The sequence below is a fragment of the Euphorbia lathyris genome, chromosome 2, assembly GCF_963576675.1.
Source record: "Euphorbia lathyris chromosome 2, ddEupLath1.1, whole genome shotgun sequence".
Taxonomy (NCBI): domain Eukaryota; kingdom Viridiplantae; phylum Streptophyta; class Magnoliopsida; order Malpighiales; family Euphorbiaceae; genus Euphorbia; species Euphorbia lathyris.
The window spans coordinates 133,070,733-133,086,005 of NC_088911.1; the positions used below are offsets into that span (position 1 = coordinate 133,070,733).

At 35.0% G+C, this 15,273-nt stretch overlaps 2 protein-coding genes across 2 annotated transcripts in view; both read right to left on the reverse strand.

The window, feature by feature from the left end:
* LOC136217504 (uncharacterized) overlaps nt 1–15,273 on the reverse strand; it is a gene marked incomplete at its 5' end in the record, with an annotated part of 222,921 nt that overhangs the window by 202,682 nt on the left and 4,966 nt on the right. The gene's annotated exons all lie outside the window — the stretch shown is intronic.
* On the reverse strand, nt 378–2,280 carry LOC136216893 (putative pectinesterase/pectinesterase inhibitor 28). Its single transcript, XM_066003436.1, has 2 exons — nt 1,333–2,280; nt 378–1,171 (listed from the first exon to the last, which is right to left on the reverse strand). The coding sequence occupies exons 1-2, from the start codon at nt 2,243–2,245 to the stop codon at nt 483–485; spliced, it is 1,602 nt and encodes a 533-aa protein (XP_065859508.1). The 5' UTR covers nt 2,246–2,280; the 3' UTR covers nt 378–482.

A 15,273-nucleotide genomic window follows, 5' to 3' on the forward strand; every position in this document is an offset into this window, starting at 1 on the left:
GGTTTACGACTAAAACCTACATTTATCGCTTTCAATCTGTATCATATAATAAATACACGAATAGAATAATATTATGAACCAGTTTCGCCTTTCAGACATTTTTCAAACTCTTATATAAGAAAATACATAGATAATCAATGCTTATACTGTAAGGGTTGTATATATCATTTGCGTTGTTATAATAAATTTCAAGCATTTTCAAAAATTAAAAATGTATTTTCACAATAAATACAATTCCAAATTCAAAGTTATATTATAATCTGCGAATTCAAATTAATAATTAAACTAACAATTACTCCATTTCGATTCTATAGTTAACAGAAAGCTAAATCATCCATTATTTCTTCAATTTTCAATATCTGTCTTAAAAGCTCATTTTATTTTATGTTACTATAATAAATACACGAATAGAATAATATTACGAAACTGGTTCGTCTTTCAGAAATTTTTCAAACTCTTAATCTAATTGACAAACATTATATTTATATGCCGGAAGAATAAGGCACACCGGAGGAAGAAATCCAACTATCTCCATCAATAAACTTTCCTGCAGAAAATCCAGCAGCCTCTTCAGCAGTAAGCTTCTTAATACCCTTCCAAGTGACTCTCTTTGATGTATCCGCACCAGGTCCTTTGTTCTCATACTCAGCAAAGTAACAAGTATCAGTTCCAAATGTTCCAAAAAGTGGAGACCATCCTTTTGGATCGATCGCATTATCAATATTAGTGTGCATAAAGATAGTCTTTGCGTAAGGATGTCGTGGACGACCGAGGAAAGCCGGGTTTGTCTCCTTCACAGCGAGGTAGTCTTTTTCAGCAGTAACGGTGGAGTTTTGGATGACGAAACCAGTTGTTTGTTTTGTGTCATTCCTTCCTTGTGCTGTGATTGTGCATTTCTGTTCATCAATTGGCTTTCGGATAACAAACTTGCAGTTTTGGAAAACTGAAGCGGAATCCCCGTAGATCATATCGATAGTGCCTGAAATTGTGGTGTCGCGGTAGAATTGGCGATAAGTGTGGGCGTAAAGGGTTGATTGGTAGCCGCTTATATGGCAGTTGTAGAAGATGGACATATCAGATTGGACCTTTAGTGCTACTGCTGCATGTCCGTCGGGTCCTGCTGTGTTTTCGAATCCGATATCCTTAGCAATGAAGTGAGATCCGCTAACAGCTGCACCAAACAAATACAATATATATCGAATTAGTATTATATACAGTAAAACTTTCATAAATTAATACTCGATAAATTAATAACCTCTTTAAAATAATAATTTTTTCTGGTACCAACTTGGACCATATCACTAATTTTATACTCGAGATATATGTACTTACAAACTGTGAAGGTCATGAGGGTGGCAATGCCACCGGCAAAGCTATCATTCCAGGTGATCTTAGTCTTAGTCGGACCGTCTCCGATCAACATGACATGAGTCAATGCTCTATCAAATTGTAACTTCTCCTTGTAAACTCCAGCCTTAACATGAACAACAAAAGCTTCAGTTCTATGATCAGGAATTTTCTTAATAGCCTCACCAATGGTTTTAAATTGGCCACTTCCATCCTGAGCAACGGTCATATCAGCCTTAATAGTCGCCGGAGTAGCAGCAAGAAGTCTCTTTCTCGCAGGAGAAAGCCATGTCGGCTCTTCGGCAATATCGAGTGAGAGAAGTCTCCGGCCAGTAAGAGCTGTGAGATTGAAATCGCTGATAATAGAAGAAAGTCCGGTGATCATTGCAAGTCCATTGCTTGTCATCTGACTTGAAGTTAACAAAATTCCCTTCATTTTCTTACCGGCTTCTCCGGTGGTGTTATCAAAGCCATCGATGCAAGTCTGCTGATAAGTAATGGTAGCACTCAGCCAGATTTTGAGGTTATCGAGAAGATCATCGATTTTGGTGAGATCAAAATCTCCGACCTCTTTAATAGAAGCTCGGAGATCTTCAACGGCGGTGTTCATCAATACTTTGCAATTAGCAAGAGCTTGTTTCGACATTGGATCTTTAGCAGCATCTTTCACGGTGGTGGAATTTTCAATTGCGGTTTGAAGAGATTTAATCGCAACTTCAAATCCAGCCATAACTAGCTGGTTCGGTGCCGAGACATTTCCGGCGACTTTTGAAAGACTTTGCTCGCAGGTATTTTTATAATTGGTCGGCTGACAAATGGATTGAATTGATGCTGAGGCAGAATCAGATTCGACAGACACCACCATAGCCATCAGAATCAAGGCAGAGACGCCGATCATGGCGAGCTTCTTCTTACCGTCTTCATTTCCGTAAGCCATTGTTGAATTGAATTGAATTGATGATTGATACACCAGTGAATTTGGGGTTTTATAAGGTTATCGTAGGGAATTAGTTATAATTAGGGATACTAATTATATCTATTATTGTTGCTAAGTTGAAGGATTTAAGCTAAATTTAAGAAAAACTTGACTATCTTGGTTAAATTTTCTTTAATTAGTTACCACATTAAACTCCATTATTATCGTGATCTACTATTACAAAGGAGATTTCTTCCACTAAATCGTTTGCCATACATTAATTTAGAAATACAAAGTCTTTATGAATAAGGTAAACTTTTTTTTTTACAATAGGATAAATTGTAAAAATAACCTTAACGTTTATAGTTAGAAGTAATTTTATCCCTAATTTTACTCATAATGTTGGTAGCTAATAACAATTTTACCCTTAATCTTGGCAAGTTATGTCAATTTGACATATTAATGTAATACACACATATTTTGTTCATTAATATACAGCAATTGCATATGAGTTCGTTCTAAAAAAACAATTTCATATTTTTTATAATTTAATAATAGAATGAAAGATTAATATTTATAAATATAATGAAATTTTTTGAAATTTTTGTCCAACTCGTACAATAGATAGTATATTTCTTAATTTCTTAATTTTTTTTTCACGTCTAATCATATTTTTATGATCCGTTACAAAATGATTTATGAAATAAATTATGTGAAATGTAAATAACAAGATTCATAACCAAGAAGACAGTTTGATGAATTATTTCTCAAATTGGTTGCCTTCTACGGTTAATTTGTTTTTGACAAAGTACCATTACTTAGTGTGTTTTCACCATTGGATGATTGATTAGAAAATTAATCCAATGGTGAAAACACACAAAGTAAGGACTTACTTTGTTAAAACAAAGTAAGCATAGCTTTTACCCTCAAAATTGACCCAACTTGACAACGTTATGCGTAATATTGTTCTTCTGCTGCCAATATTAGGGGTAAAATTGTTGATGAATGTAAACGTTAAGGATATTTTTGTACCTTATCCCTTTTACAATCAATTGAACTCTTACTTATTTAAACATATTGATTTACGGTTATTTAAATGTCGTATTAAACCTTCCAAAAGAAAATTACATTAAAGAGAAAGAGAAGCCCTCAACCCACCCAACCCCATGTGATTCGAACCCATGACCTCTAAGATCATAGGTAAGCTCTCAACCAACAGGATACTAGTTAGTCGCAAAAATTGCCTAAAATGTTTATTTTATTATTAATACAGTTATGTTAGACTTTCTCAACAAATTTATCACTAAACTTAATTACTTTTCAAACATTACATTTATAAACATATGTTAAAATGCACGAAACTAATTCAGTTTATTGATAAAATTATTTAAAAAGTCTAATATGACAGTGAAGAAAATCAATAGATTCATGATAAGTTTTTCACATAAAAAAAGTTAATGATATAATTATTTCAAATCCTAATGCAGCTGCATGAGCCCTCTTCACATGTCATAAATGACCTTACGAATAGGAAGTAACCTAGAAAAAAAGAGAGGTAGCTAACCAACTTCGAGGGGAGATATAATTGACTACATTGATCTCAATAGCTACGACATCTGTATAGTTTAATGAACATAAAGGCGTATGGATCATATATTCCACGGAACAACATTTATTACAAATTCATACCCATCCACAGAAGAAAAAAAATCATTTTTACGCAAAAGATTACAAGAAGGGTGAGACAGTTTGGTCCATATCTGTTGGCGTTAGAGCATTGAAAGGACTTTTACCTAGTACGAGAGGATCAGGAAGAACACAACTTTGGTGTACCAGTTAGCATTCTCATGGTCAATGTTCAAAACTAAGGTCACCTGGATTATTTGGACGCCCAAAATCGAGAATCTACCTCAATTTTCTCTAAATAGTCTCTCTCAGCGTTTTTTTGTCCTATATGCGCTTTTTAGCCATTTGGGCTCCACATGGACACCGCCTAAACGATAATGAATAACATGTTTTTTTATTATTAATGTTTTTTCTTTATTATAATTCACTTTTAAACATTGTCGTATGATTATTCACTGTGTTTATTATGTTTAGATATTTTTATTTAATTATATGCTCTAGCTATTTCCATGATATATACTAAGACTTTAAGGATATTGTTTCGAAGCTTTTGGTGAGTTGCATTACTTGTGAACATTATAATTTTTTTTTTGGCAAAAAGCATCCTGAGGTCCCTGGTCTTTCATTGTTTGGTGCATTAAGCCCTCGATCTTTTATTTAGACACATTGAGCCCCTGATCTTTCACCATTTGGTACATTAAGCCCTCGATCTTTCATTTAGACACATTGAGACCTTGATCTTTCATATATGGGTGTATTAAGCCCTTCCGTAAATCAATTAATATATAGGTTTATTAAAGGCATGTTTGGTTAGGTTTATATAACTGCAGCGTTTCGCATTTTCTCTGGACACTGCAACAGTTTGGAGCTTTTCACGAAAAGCTCTTTTCATGAACAGTTGTTTGTAGTTACTTGTTATTGATAAAATTACCCTTCTTATTTCCACAAAATATGCTTCAATTTTAACATTATTTTTATTTTTAGAACATAATTATCGAAAAACAAGGTTTTATTGTGTTCAATAAATTTTTTATTTTTTATTTAAATTATTTTTATTAATTTGTATAATATATTTTTTATTTTAGAATTTGTTATTTTTAGAACATCATTTGTTGTCACACCAACCATGCCCTTAATAAAGCTATATATTAATTGATTTATGGAAGGACCTAATACACCCATATATGAAAGATCAAGGGCTCAATGTGTCTAAATGAAAGATCGAGGACTTAATGCACCAAATGATTAAAGATCAGGGGCTTAATGTGTCTAAATAAAAGATCAAGGGCTTAATGCACCAAACAATGAAAGATCAGGGACCTCAGGATGCTTTTTGCCTTTTTTTTTAGTTGTTCCAATGATATTATTGTTAAAAGGTTGATGTGTTTGCATATTTTTAAAGATATATGTTACAAATATACATATTATTCTATATTAAATAATTTTATATTATTAGTTTTGGATAATATAATACATATTTTAATTGAGTTTATATAGCTATTTGTTGATTAACAAATAAAAAATACAAATTTTATTAATCTCCAACTAATCTCCGATTAATCTTTAATAGCTATGTTCGTCTGACTAGCACCTTGCGGTTTTTATAACCTTGCCTGTGGTAAATGATGGGTAGCCAAGTGTGGAGCGGATAACTACTGAAAGTACATTTCAAGAGAACAAGGGACTTGTGTCATTTTATATCAAATGAGTGACTGAATGGGATGAGCTGGACTTGAAACTCATCTATTCAAATTTTGTGACATGTAAAAATATTAAGGTGTTCTTTGATAAAACTAAAAATTAAGTGTTGAAAAAATAAGTACTGAATTTTAAATGCTGCTGAAAGTATTGAATGATTTAATTTTTATAAAATATTAGTTGATAATATTTAACTTTAAAAATGTTAAGTTAAATATTTTAACTTATTTTGATTTTTAACTTCATTAACTAATTTAAGTGGTGAAAAAACAATTGTTATCAAACGCACTTAAATTAAATAAGTGTTTAACGTTTTAATATAAGTGGGTAAATGGGCTATCAAACAATGCCTTATATGCATAATTTATAATTAAAAAAATCACTGGGAAAATTTCAATGTTATGCCATGTATTTATAAGGGTTAAATACATTAAGAGCTTCATGAATCTGTTCTAAAAGTTTGATTGATCTCTAAACTTATAAAGTGTTTCGTTAGCACACTTGACTTGCTTAAAATAACCTATTGACCACCTGAAATTGTTTAAAGTGACCTACTACTCCTGAACTTGCTTATGATGATCCACTAACCTCTTGAACTTGTTTAAAGTGATATACATTTCAACTTTCGGAATCTTTAATTCATCATTCTAAATCATTAAACAGGTTAACTTTCTCCTTTGTAGACCATTACAGTGTATTTCCAGATTTAGGACTTGATCATGACATTTTAAAGACCGGTTTGTTTTACCTACTGTCTATTGGTGGTGTTTGCTGTTGGAAAATTTTGTTTTTCCAAAAAACATGGATTTCTGGTTTATGGAAATAGCTACTTTTCATGTGTATTATATAATATATAATATATTATTAGCAATCTAAGTTTAATGTACTTCATCCAACATTTAGCATCATATTTTATTATTAGTAAAAAACTAAAAAAAATTATTGTTGAAATATATTTTTATGGATTATAAAAGACCTAAATTATAGTATGTGTATATGCCATTTTTTAGAACGTGATTAAGAGTATGAACTATAAAAAAATAAAATAATAGTCATAAATAATTAATATGTTTATTTGTCATTTTACACAAATAGTTATTAGCAATAATATTGTTTTGTTCCTAATTACTACTCTTTATCCAAGTAAACATTGTTTTGTTCATTTACTAAGAATAAACTAATAATATGATAAATATGTTCATCTAGCTTCATTTTAGTGGTAATGTCAATTAATAAATCTAAATTTACTATTATAATTTTAGAAATCATATTTCTATTCAAAATTATATGGTGTTAAGCCCAAAATATACCTAAAAAGTCATTAGTATTTACATCAGTTTTGCTACGAATTCGTACTATTTATACCTGTTTAGCGTACTTTTACTTCCGAATATGTTTCTTTCTTGCAAGGTACCTAAATATTTGGTAAAATCCAAATAGGAACGAAAAGAGCTTAAAACAGAAGAAAAACCCTACAAAAGGAGTCAAAGACGACGAAAATCAAACGCACCGAAACAAGGACGAGGACAAAGTCAGAGACAGAGGAAATCACTCCGTGTCGCGACCGAGAATCCTCCATTCTCGGTCGCGACACGCGTCGCCAGCTTCTCTCCCTTATCATTTCGAAGGCTTAATTTCTGCTCCCCCATTCTCGGCCGAGAATTTGGATTCTCGGTAAGAGCAAAAATTCTAGAAAGGCTATACGTACACATTCGTTCACAAAGAAACACGTTCGTTCAATTGGATAAGAACGCCTCTTCGTAGCAGACACGTCCCTTAAACCCGACTCTTCAACATCTAGAAATAAAGAGTTGATTTCAGAGATGAATATATAGAAAATTGAAGAGAAGATTAGTATAGAATTAATGCAGAAATTCTGAGTCAAGCGATTCAGAGTTAGAAGTTCGATTCTGTAAAAAGCAATATGATGTACACACATTGTTTATTAAATAATTACAAAGACAGTAGCATTTAGATTTGTTCATATTAGTTTACATTTTGGTAGTCGATAGACCAATCGCTATTCCGAAGATTCAGCGAGAAGATTTAGTAGAGGATCCGCCCCTGAGTCTGACAAACTCTAAACGAGGTTCAAGGAAAGGATTGACAACCCGTTCGCTTGAAATTCGTCGAAAGTTTCCATGCTTCTTGTTCTTTGTAAACTTGTATCAAATTCACATTTCATCTAATAAAGTTCATTCTATTCGATAGATTTTTATGTAGCACTTTGGTAAATGATCCGAAGTGAGTTCTAGTGTTTTCATTAAAACGTAGTTGAATTCAAAATCTTTACAAGGAAACTTTGTTGAACACTTAGACGAATTGATATCTCGGAAGAGTATTAATTTGGTTAAGGAAGCAATCTAAAGCAATTAGGAGGATTGTTGCGTGTTGGTCCCTTATAACGTGACAAGTTAGTTCCAAGGGGGGGGGGGGATAGGAACTATTTAAAAATTTGTCCGTTGAGGCTGACTTCTTTTCCTATGATAATCTTTACACAGCGTCACTAAGTAGATTCAAGACACAAGCTTAGTCAACTTGTGACTAAGTCTGCTTCTTTACTTGAGTCAGGAAATAGCACTTAGAGTCTATTCCTGAACTCAGCTTCTTAGTAAACTTAACTCAGCGTGAGTTCTTTACTTAGTCAGTTTTATAGCAAGCAATGTATAATAAAGGAGTTTAAGGGTTAGAAAGATATTACTCAGCAGACTTATCCTGGTTCGGCCTCTCCGCCTACATCCAGTCCCCGGAACTCGTTCTGAGCTTTTTGAATTCTCTACTGAGCTATTTAAAGGTAGAGCACGAAACCTTTTACAAATAGAAGCTGAGTATAACAAGAGTACCTTCCTCTATATCTCTACTCACTCCTATATCTATGCTGAGCACTATAACCGAGTACTCAGCCTCTCCTTTCTATTCTTCTAGAAATGATAAAGTGTTTGTCATAAATAACGATTGCTAAGACACTTTAGATGATTGGAAATCACTCTAGACTTTTACACAATAATATGGAAATTGGTGTAAGGTATTTGCTTTGCTTTTCTCACAGAATCTTTGAGTATGGATTTGGTCAGCGTTTCGACAACTTGAAGTTCTGTGTTGATTGAAGCAAATGGATGGCCTTTATATAGTGACACTTCAGGCACCTGGTCATTTCGAATTTCGAAATAACCGTTGGAGGGAAACGGCTTCCTATCGTTGTCACTCTAGGCGTGCTCAGCGTCGTTGGCCAATAGGATTCTTGCATCTTCTGTCTTCGTCAGTCTTCAGCAGAATGTTTCGCCATTTAAGGAAAAGTCCACGAGACAGCTTTCTGCGCCTTCTGAACTTTTCCCAAAGTAGAAATACTTTGTCAAGAAGTTGAACATTGCCTGCCGCTGTCCAGACTGCTTTGTCGTCCAACTCAGTAGCTTCTCCTTAAAGCTTTTGCCACGAAGGCTTCTCGCTCCTTCTCTTGCTGAGTCATCGTTTTAGTTGATACGACTTCGTTTTGAACTTTTAAGCCGAATGGTGTTGATGTGTTGACTTGGGCTTGACTTCCACTTCCTGGGCCTTTGGGCTTTTTAATCTCAATGTCTTATACACAATTAAACTCAACATTGAACAAACACATTAGTGTAAATAAATCAAAGCATTATAAATTTAATGTGTTAGAATATTTTTAGCATTACTTAAATAATTTTGTCAAATCAAAATCATGTGGAAAGGTGTTTCAACAAACTCCCCCATTTTGATGTTGGCAAAAATATTCAGTCGAAGAACTCAGTGTTGAGCTCCCCCATGATAGTTGACCTTATTTTATCAAATAACTCCCCCGTAAGGGTTGAGCTACTGACTTAGTTTTACTCTAAACTTTTCAAGGTTTAATTGAGTAAGTCTAAGGTCAGTTTTCAGAGATAGGTCAACTCATGGAACATATTCTTTTTAACTCAGTTTTACGCGGAAGATTTAAATATCAGAGAGCGTTGAGTATGCTTTGTTCAATGAGTTTTAGTTAAGTGGACATATAAGAAATGGTCAACATGCATGATCAACACAACAGACATATCATCAATTAATATAGACAGTGTAGCATAGTCGATTCAATGAAGATGTGTTTTAACAAATTATATCAATCACTTAAGTAGGCATCGCACAAGAGTAGTCAATATGAAAGAGAGAGAGATGCATATAATTTGTTTTGAATTTAAAGTCAGCACAATACAAAAAGAAAACAGATATAAGGGTTCAGAACAAAATCTATCCTAGACAATACAAGTTAAGCTACTTTTGTTTGCCCTTTCCCTTATGTTGCTGACTAACTGAAGCTTGCTGAGTTCTTGGGGCTTGTTCTTTCTCCCCCGTTTTACCATCATCGGGTTTTGGAATGAAGGTGGCTTCAATTGCAGCTTGAGTTAGGCGTTGAGAGAAGGCCTTTAGCTTTTTCGTGCTTTCATTCATTCCATCGAAGATAGGAACACCATCATCCACAATGGATCGAGGAATTCCAATAGATGCAGCACTCAGCATACTCAAAACAGCGGCTTGAGACTTGCCAATCCAGTGCATGGTTTCAGTGAGCATGGCAAAGGCTTGATGAAACATCTTGAGCAATGAGGAGTCATAATACTCACGCTGATCGTTGATTTTGTGCACATTGCTGAAAGTTGCTCGAGAATACTTGAGAATCTCGTTAGTCTTAAGCTCGTTAGTTGCCATCTCTTGTCTGTTTAAGTTCAGCTGATGCACAGCTTCGCTGATTTGCTCAATGGAGCATTGAGAGGAGTTGGAAATCTGGTGATTGGTTTTCTCTTACTCGGTGTGAAGCTGGCTGAAGAGATTGTGTACTTCGGCGGAAGTGGCATATGCTGAGTTCGCAGCTGACAGTTGATGAAACTCTATTTGTAGTGAGTTTATATGGTTGACCATGGTCAGCTGGAGTTCGGCCAGCTTCAGTATAGAGTCCTTCCTGGGCTGTTGAGATTGTAGTGTAGTCATGACACTCAGAAGATCCTTCATACCTTTGATCTCGGTGAGAAGCTGAGTGACAGACGAAAATGGAGTTGTCTCAACAGCGGTAGATTCAGCGGCATTGGCACTTTGTTGATGGAGGTCCTGGATGAGAGCATGAGCTGAGTCAACAATTCTTCGACCAGACTCAGAGGTAATGAGATGGCTAAAGGATCCATCGTGTGTTGGCCCAGATGCTGGAGGTGGAGTAGAACCGGATAAGGGCAATGTGTGGTTCTGCTCGTTATTGGAAGGCCCAGCATTGTCAGTGGCTGGCCTGGTATTAGTATTGTCAGTGAAAACTGACTAATTTTGAGTCTGCTCATTTAGTTGGGGAAGTGGTAGATCGACAGAAAGAGTTTCTTGCTCAGTGTCAGGCTGAAGCTGACCTAGATCCACCCAGACTTTGCTGAGTTTGCTTTGTTCCTTTACACACAACTTTGATCCTCTTTGGGGTAGAGACAGTTCCTTTAGACGTGCTTTGCACAACTTTTCTCTTCCTTTGTGTTATGCCCTTTCTAATCACAGCCCCCTCAGCATTTTCCCTTTCAGCGTTCTGGACAGCTCCTCCTTTTCCTTCCTTTACCATAATGGGTAGGTCATGTGCCAAACCAAATAGGTCAGCAGCTGTAATTTCGGTTCCCTGAACTCGAATTTCCGAAACTGTGTCCACTTTGTGATCCTGGAGGATTCGCGTGATGAAGGAGCCCAGCCTAAGGGTTCCAGTACTTCGTAGAAACCGACCGATGATGAAGATAGGCATATTGATCGGTGTGTAGGTCAGCATGTGCCATATGAAGCACTGCTCGAAGTTGGTTGCTGAGTTGATGCAGTTGATTTTGGGGTAGAGGAAATTTGTCAGTATGTAATGGGCCATCTTTTGATGCTGACCCATGGAAGTGCTTGAAATTTCACCTACATGACCCTCAGGTTTGTAGAAGGTCTTAACGTAGTTTGTTTTGTCATGGTCACCTGACTTACTAAGTATAGCTCCTTCGTTTTTTAATTTGAACAGTGAGGCAAGGTACGCTGGGTTGATGGAGATGTTCTTTCCTCGAACATTAGTTGCTAGGTAGTTCCTGTTGTCATTGGCGACTCTCAGGTTGGCGTAGAATTCTCATACCAACTCAGGGTAAGTAGGATCCCGAACTGAGAACAGCTCGGTCCAGCCATTGTTCTTGATCCATTCACAGAAAGGCTGCTGTTGAGCGATTTCCGCAAGTGCACGGTTTCGCTTGTAGTAATAAAAATATCGATCCCACAGAGATACGTTTTTTAACGAAAAACTTATTTTTGAATCTTTAATTTCGAACTTGTTAGATTTATAAAATGTAATAAAAAGTGAAAATTGGATTAATTGAATTTAGGAAATTTATTTGATTGAATTTGAAAACTTTGAGTATTTGAAAATGCTGGAATAAGATTATATATTTAGAATAAATCGATTGTTAGAAAGATCTTCTGATTTTAAGGATGAATTTTACAAAACAGGAACATTTAGAACTTATTAGAAAAAGGAATGAATTTGTTCATTTGCATTAAGCAAAGAAAACAACTTAAACTTTGTATTATTATGATGATGAAATAAATGACGGAACCTCTAATTAATTGGCTTTGAACGCGACAAAACCCTTTCGGGATAGTTGCCCTTACTCAAATTAACACTCTTTCGAGATGATAATTTGCCTAAGTGTTCAACAAAGTTTCCTTGTAATGATTTTGAATTCAAGTGCATATTAATGAAAACACCAGCCTCACTTATATTGGATTGGTTACCATAAGTGCTGCATAACGATTTGTCGAATAGAACGGACTTTATTAGATGAAATGTAAATTGATACAAGTTTACAGAGAATAAGGAGCATCGAGTTCTTCGAGGGCGTGCAAGTGAAGGGCTTGATCGGTTCCGCTTCCTTGGGTTTCCTAGGAGGTTGTCAGGCTCGGGGGCGAACACTTTACTCAATCTTCTCGCTGTAACTTCGTAATAGGGATTCGGTCGGCCACTACCATGATGCAAACTAAAACTGGAACAATGTCTAAACGCTACTGAGTTGTAATTAAACTATAAACAATATGTGTACCTCATCTTGTTTTGTACAGAATCTAATTTCTAACTCTCGAAATGTTTTTACTTAGAACTTCGACATAAGTTCTACGCTCTGATTTCTATATCTATATTATAGCATTTCATTACACTTTTTCTCAACATCAACTCTTTATTTATAGATGTTGAAGGGTTGTGTTTGAAGTGATGTATCCGTTGGTTAAGAGTCATGTCCGTTGTGAAAGGACGTCTTTATCCACTTGAACGAACGCGTTTCTTGGATTTTCAGCATGTGTTAAATGCTCTTGGTGAATTTCTGCACTTACCGAGGATAGTAATCCGCGGCCGTGAATGACGTAGCACTGAGCTGAGCGACGGACGAAGGGGAGAATTGGTTGTACCGCGCGTGTCGCGGCCGCGGGTCTGGGATCCTCTGTCGCGGCCCGGCAGGTTTTCTTACTTCTTGCTTTCGTTCGTGTCCTCGACTTGGCGCTTTCGATTTACGTCGTCTTTGACTCCTTTTGAAGGGTTTTTCTTCTGTTTTAGATCCTTTTTCGTTCCTATTTGGATTTTACCAAATATTCAAGTACCTTGCAAGAAAGAAAGATATTCAAAAGTAAAAGTAATCTAAACAGATATAAATAACACAAATTCGTAATAAAAATGATGTAAATGTTAATGATATTTTAGGTATATTTTGGGCTTAACAAATCTCCACACTTAATCTTTTGCTAGTCCCGAGCAAAATTTCACTGAATTTATTCCTTAACTAATCTCTTTATAAAAAATAAAACATATATCTTTGTGTTTACCTTTTAAATTAGTTAAGCCGAAAAGACTAACTTCACATGGCAAATTTATACGCAAAATATCAAACTAACTTAGTATAAATACGATATATCATTCGTCTTGTATTTCAATTTTTAAATTGAAGTATTCGGGACGATGTAAGCACGCATGTTATTGAGTTTTCCATCTCAAGGCATTTCAAAGCACCAAACTTCCTTTCCCAAACTTGAATTATTATATATGAGTATTTAGTTTAATTTATTTGCTTAGTTACGCCCGTGATAAGGGTGGTCTCGATCGTAACTTTATATGTAATTGTTTTGTGTTCGCTTAAGAGGTACCGACCATGCCATGGGTGGACGCAATCGTTACTTTAAACTTTAAACACGCTTAATTTTTCTAATTTAAACGTTCCTTTCATACCTCGATTGTGATAAGGGTGGTCGCAACCGTGGCCAAAAGTACGCTTTACTTATTAATATCTTCCCTTTCATACCTCGATTGTGATAAGGTTGGTCTCAATCGTGGCCAAAAGTTAAGAATACGATTTATTGATTATAACTTGGGAAAAAGAAAATTAGCACATTCATCCTATATTGACTTAAAATTCAACATGTATTATGGCTATAGTTTCCTTAAAAACTTCAATTGGTGTTAATGTAAGACAAAATCAAAACCGAGCTAAAAATTGTTAGTTCAAATTTAATGCCTATAAACCTAATTGAAAATTTAAAATAAGATTTATTGTATCATGAATTTCATGATATGAAATAGAGATTAAAAATAAAGAATTTTTACTTAAATACATTCACTCGAGACAATTTTACTTAAAATCGTGTCGAAGATTTGTGAAAAATATATTTTGAAAAATATTACCCGTATAGAAATATTTATTTCTATCGATAATGATAACCTAAAAATAATCATAAAAATTTTAACTTATGATATTTATAAATGTAAAAATGATATTTCATAAAAAATAAATGTTAAGTTTTTTCATTTGTTGCAATATATTTAAAAGTGTTGCAATATACGTTGCATTTGTATTTTGAAAAACAAGCGATGCATACATTCATTCATTCATTTGCATACATTCATTCATTCGTTTGCATAAAATGATATATGTATATATCTCCTCCCACACTTAAATTGGACCATGTCCTCATGGGGGCAAAAATGGAGATAAAACACTAAAGATAAAACAAACGGAAATAAACGAAAGATATAGCAAAAACATTCATCATAAAATTAAAGTGAAATTAGAAATTGTACGAAACATAATAAATATAAAAATGTACGAAACTGAAATTGAAATAAGATAAGATAAAAATAAAAGATAAAACCTAAGCATGTGGCGGGGAATCCGGAGGTGTTGGTGAAGTTTCCACATTTCGGCGTCGGAAAAATGAAAGCATCCGATGCCGAGTTGAACGATGCGCACGCCTCAAAGTATTGAGGTTGTCATTCATCACCATATTGTTCTCCACCAAATCATCAATTCGCAAATTCATTTGTCGATTATTTGCGTTGATTTGGTTCAAAATCCGCCTTAAATCCACCGGATCAGTGTCTTGGGTTGCTTGGGCTTGTGGGGCAGCTTCTCCACCTTCCTCCGCTCCTTCTTCATCGGTACCTACATTATGAGAACTAGAAGCACCTCCACCCATAGTGCCACGAAGATGTGCAATACGGGTAGCATACGAAATAAAAACAGGAGGAGCCGCAGAAACCAATAAATGAGCCCGCTCAAGAGCCGCAATGTCCAAAACCGGAACATATCCATAGTAGGTGGACATATCAAAAGTAGTCAATTCATCCCGTGCTCCCAAAACAATAGCGGTGATCAAATTACCGAGAGGGACTT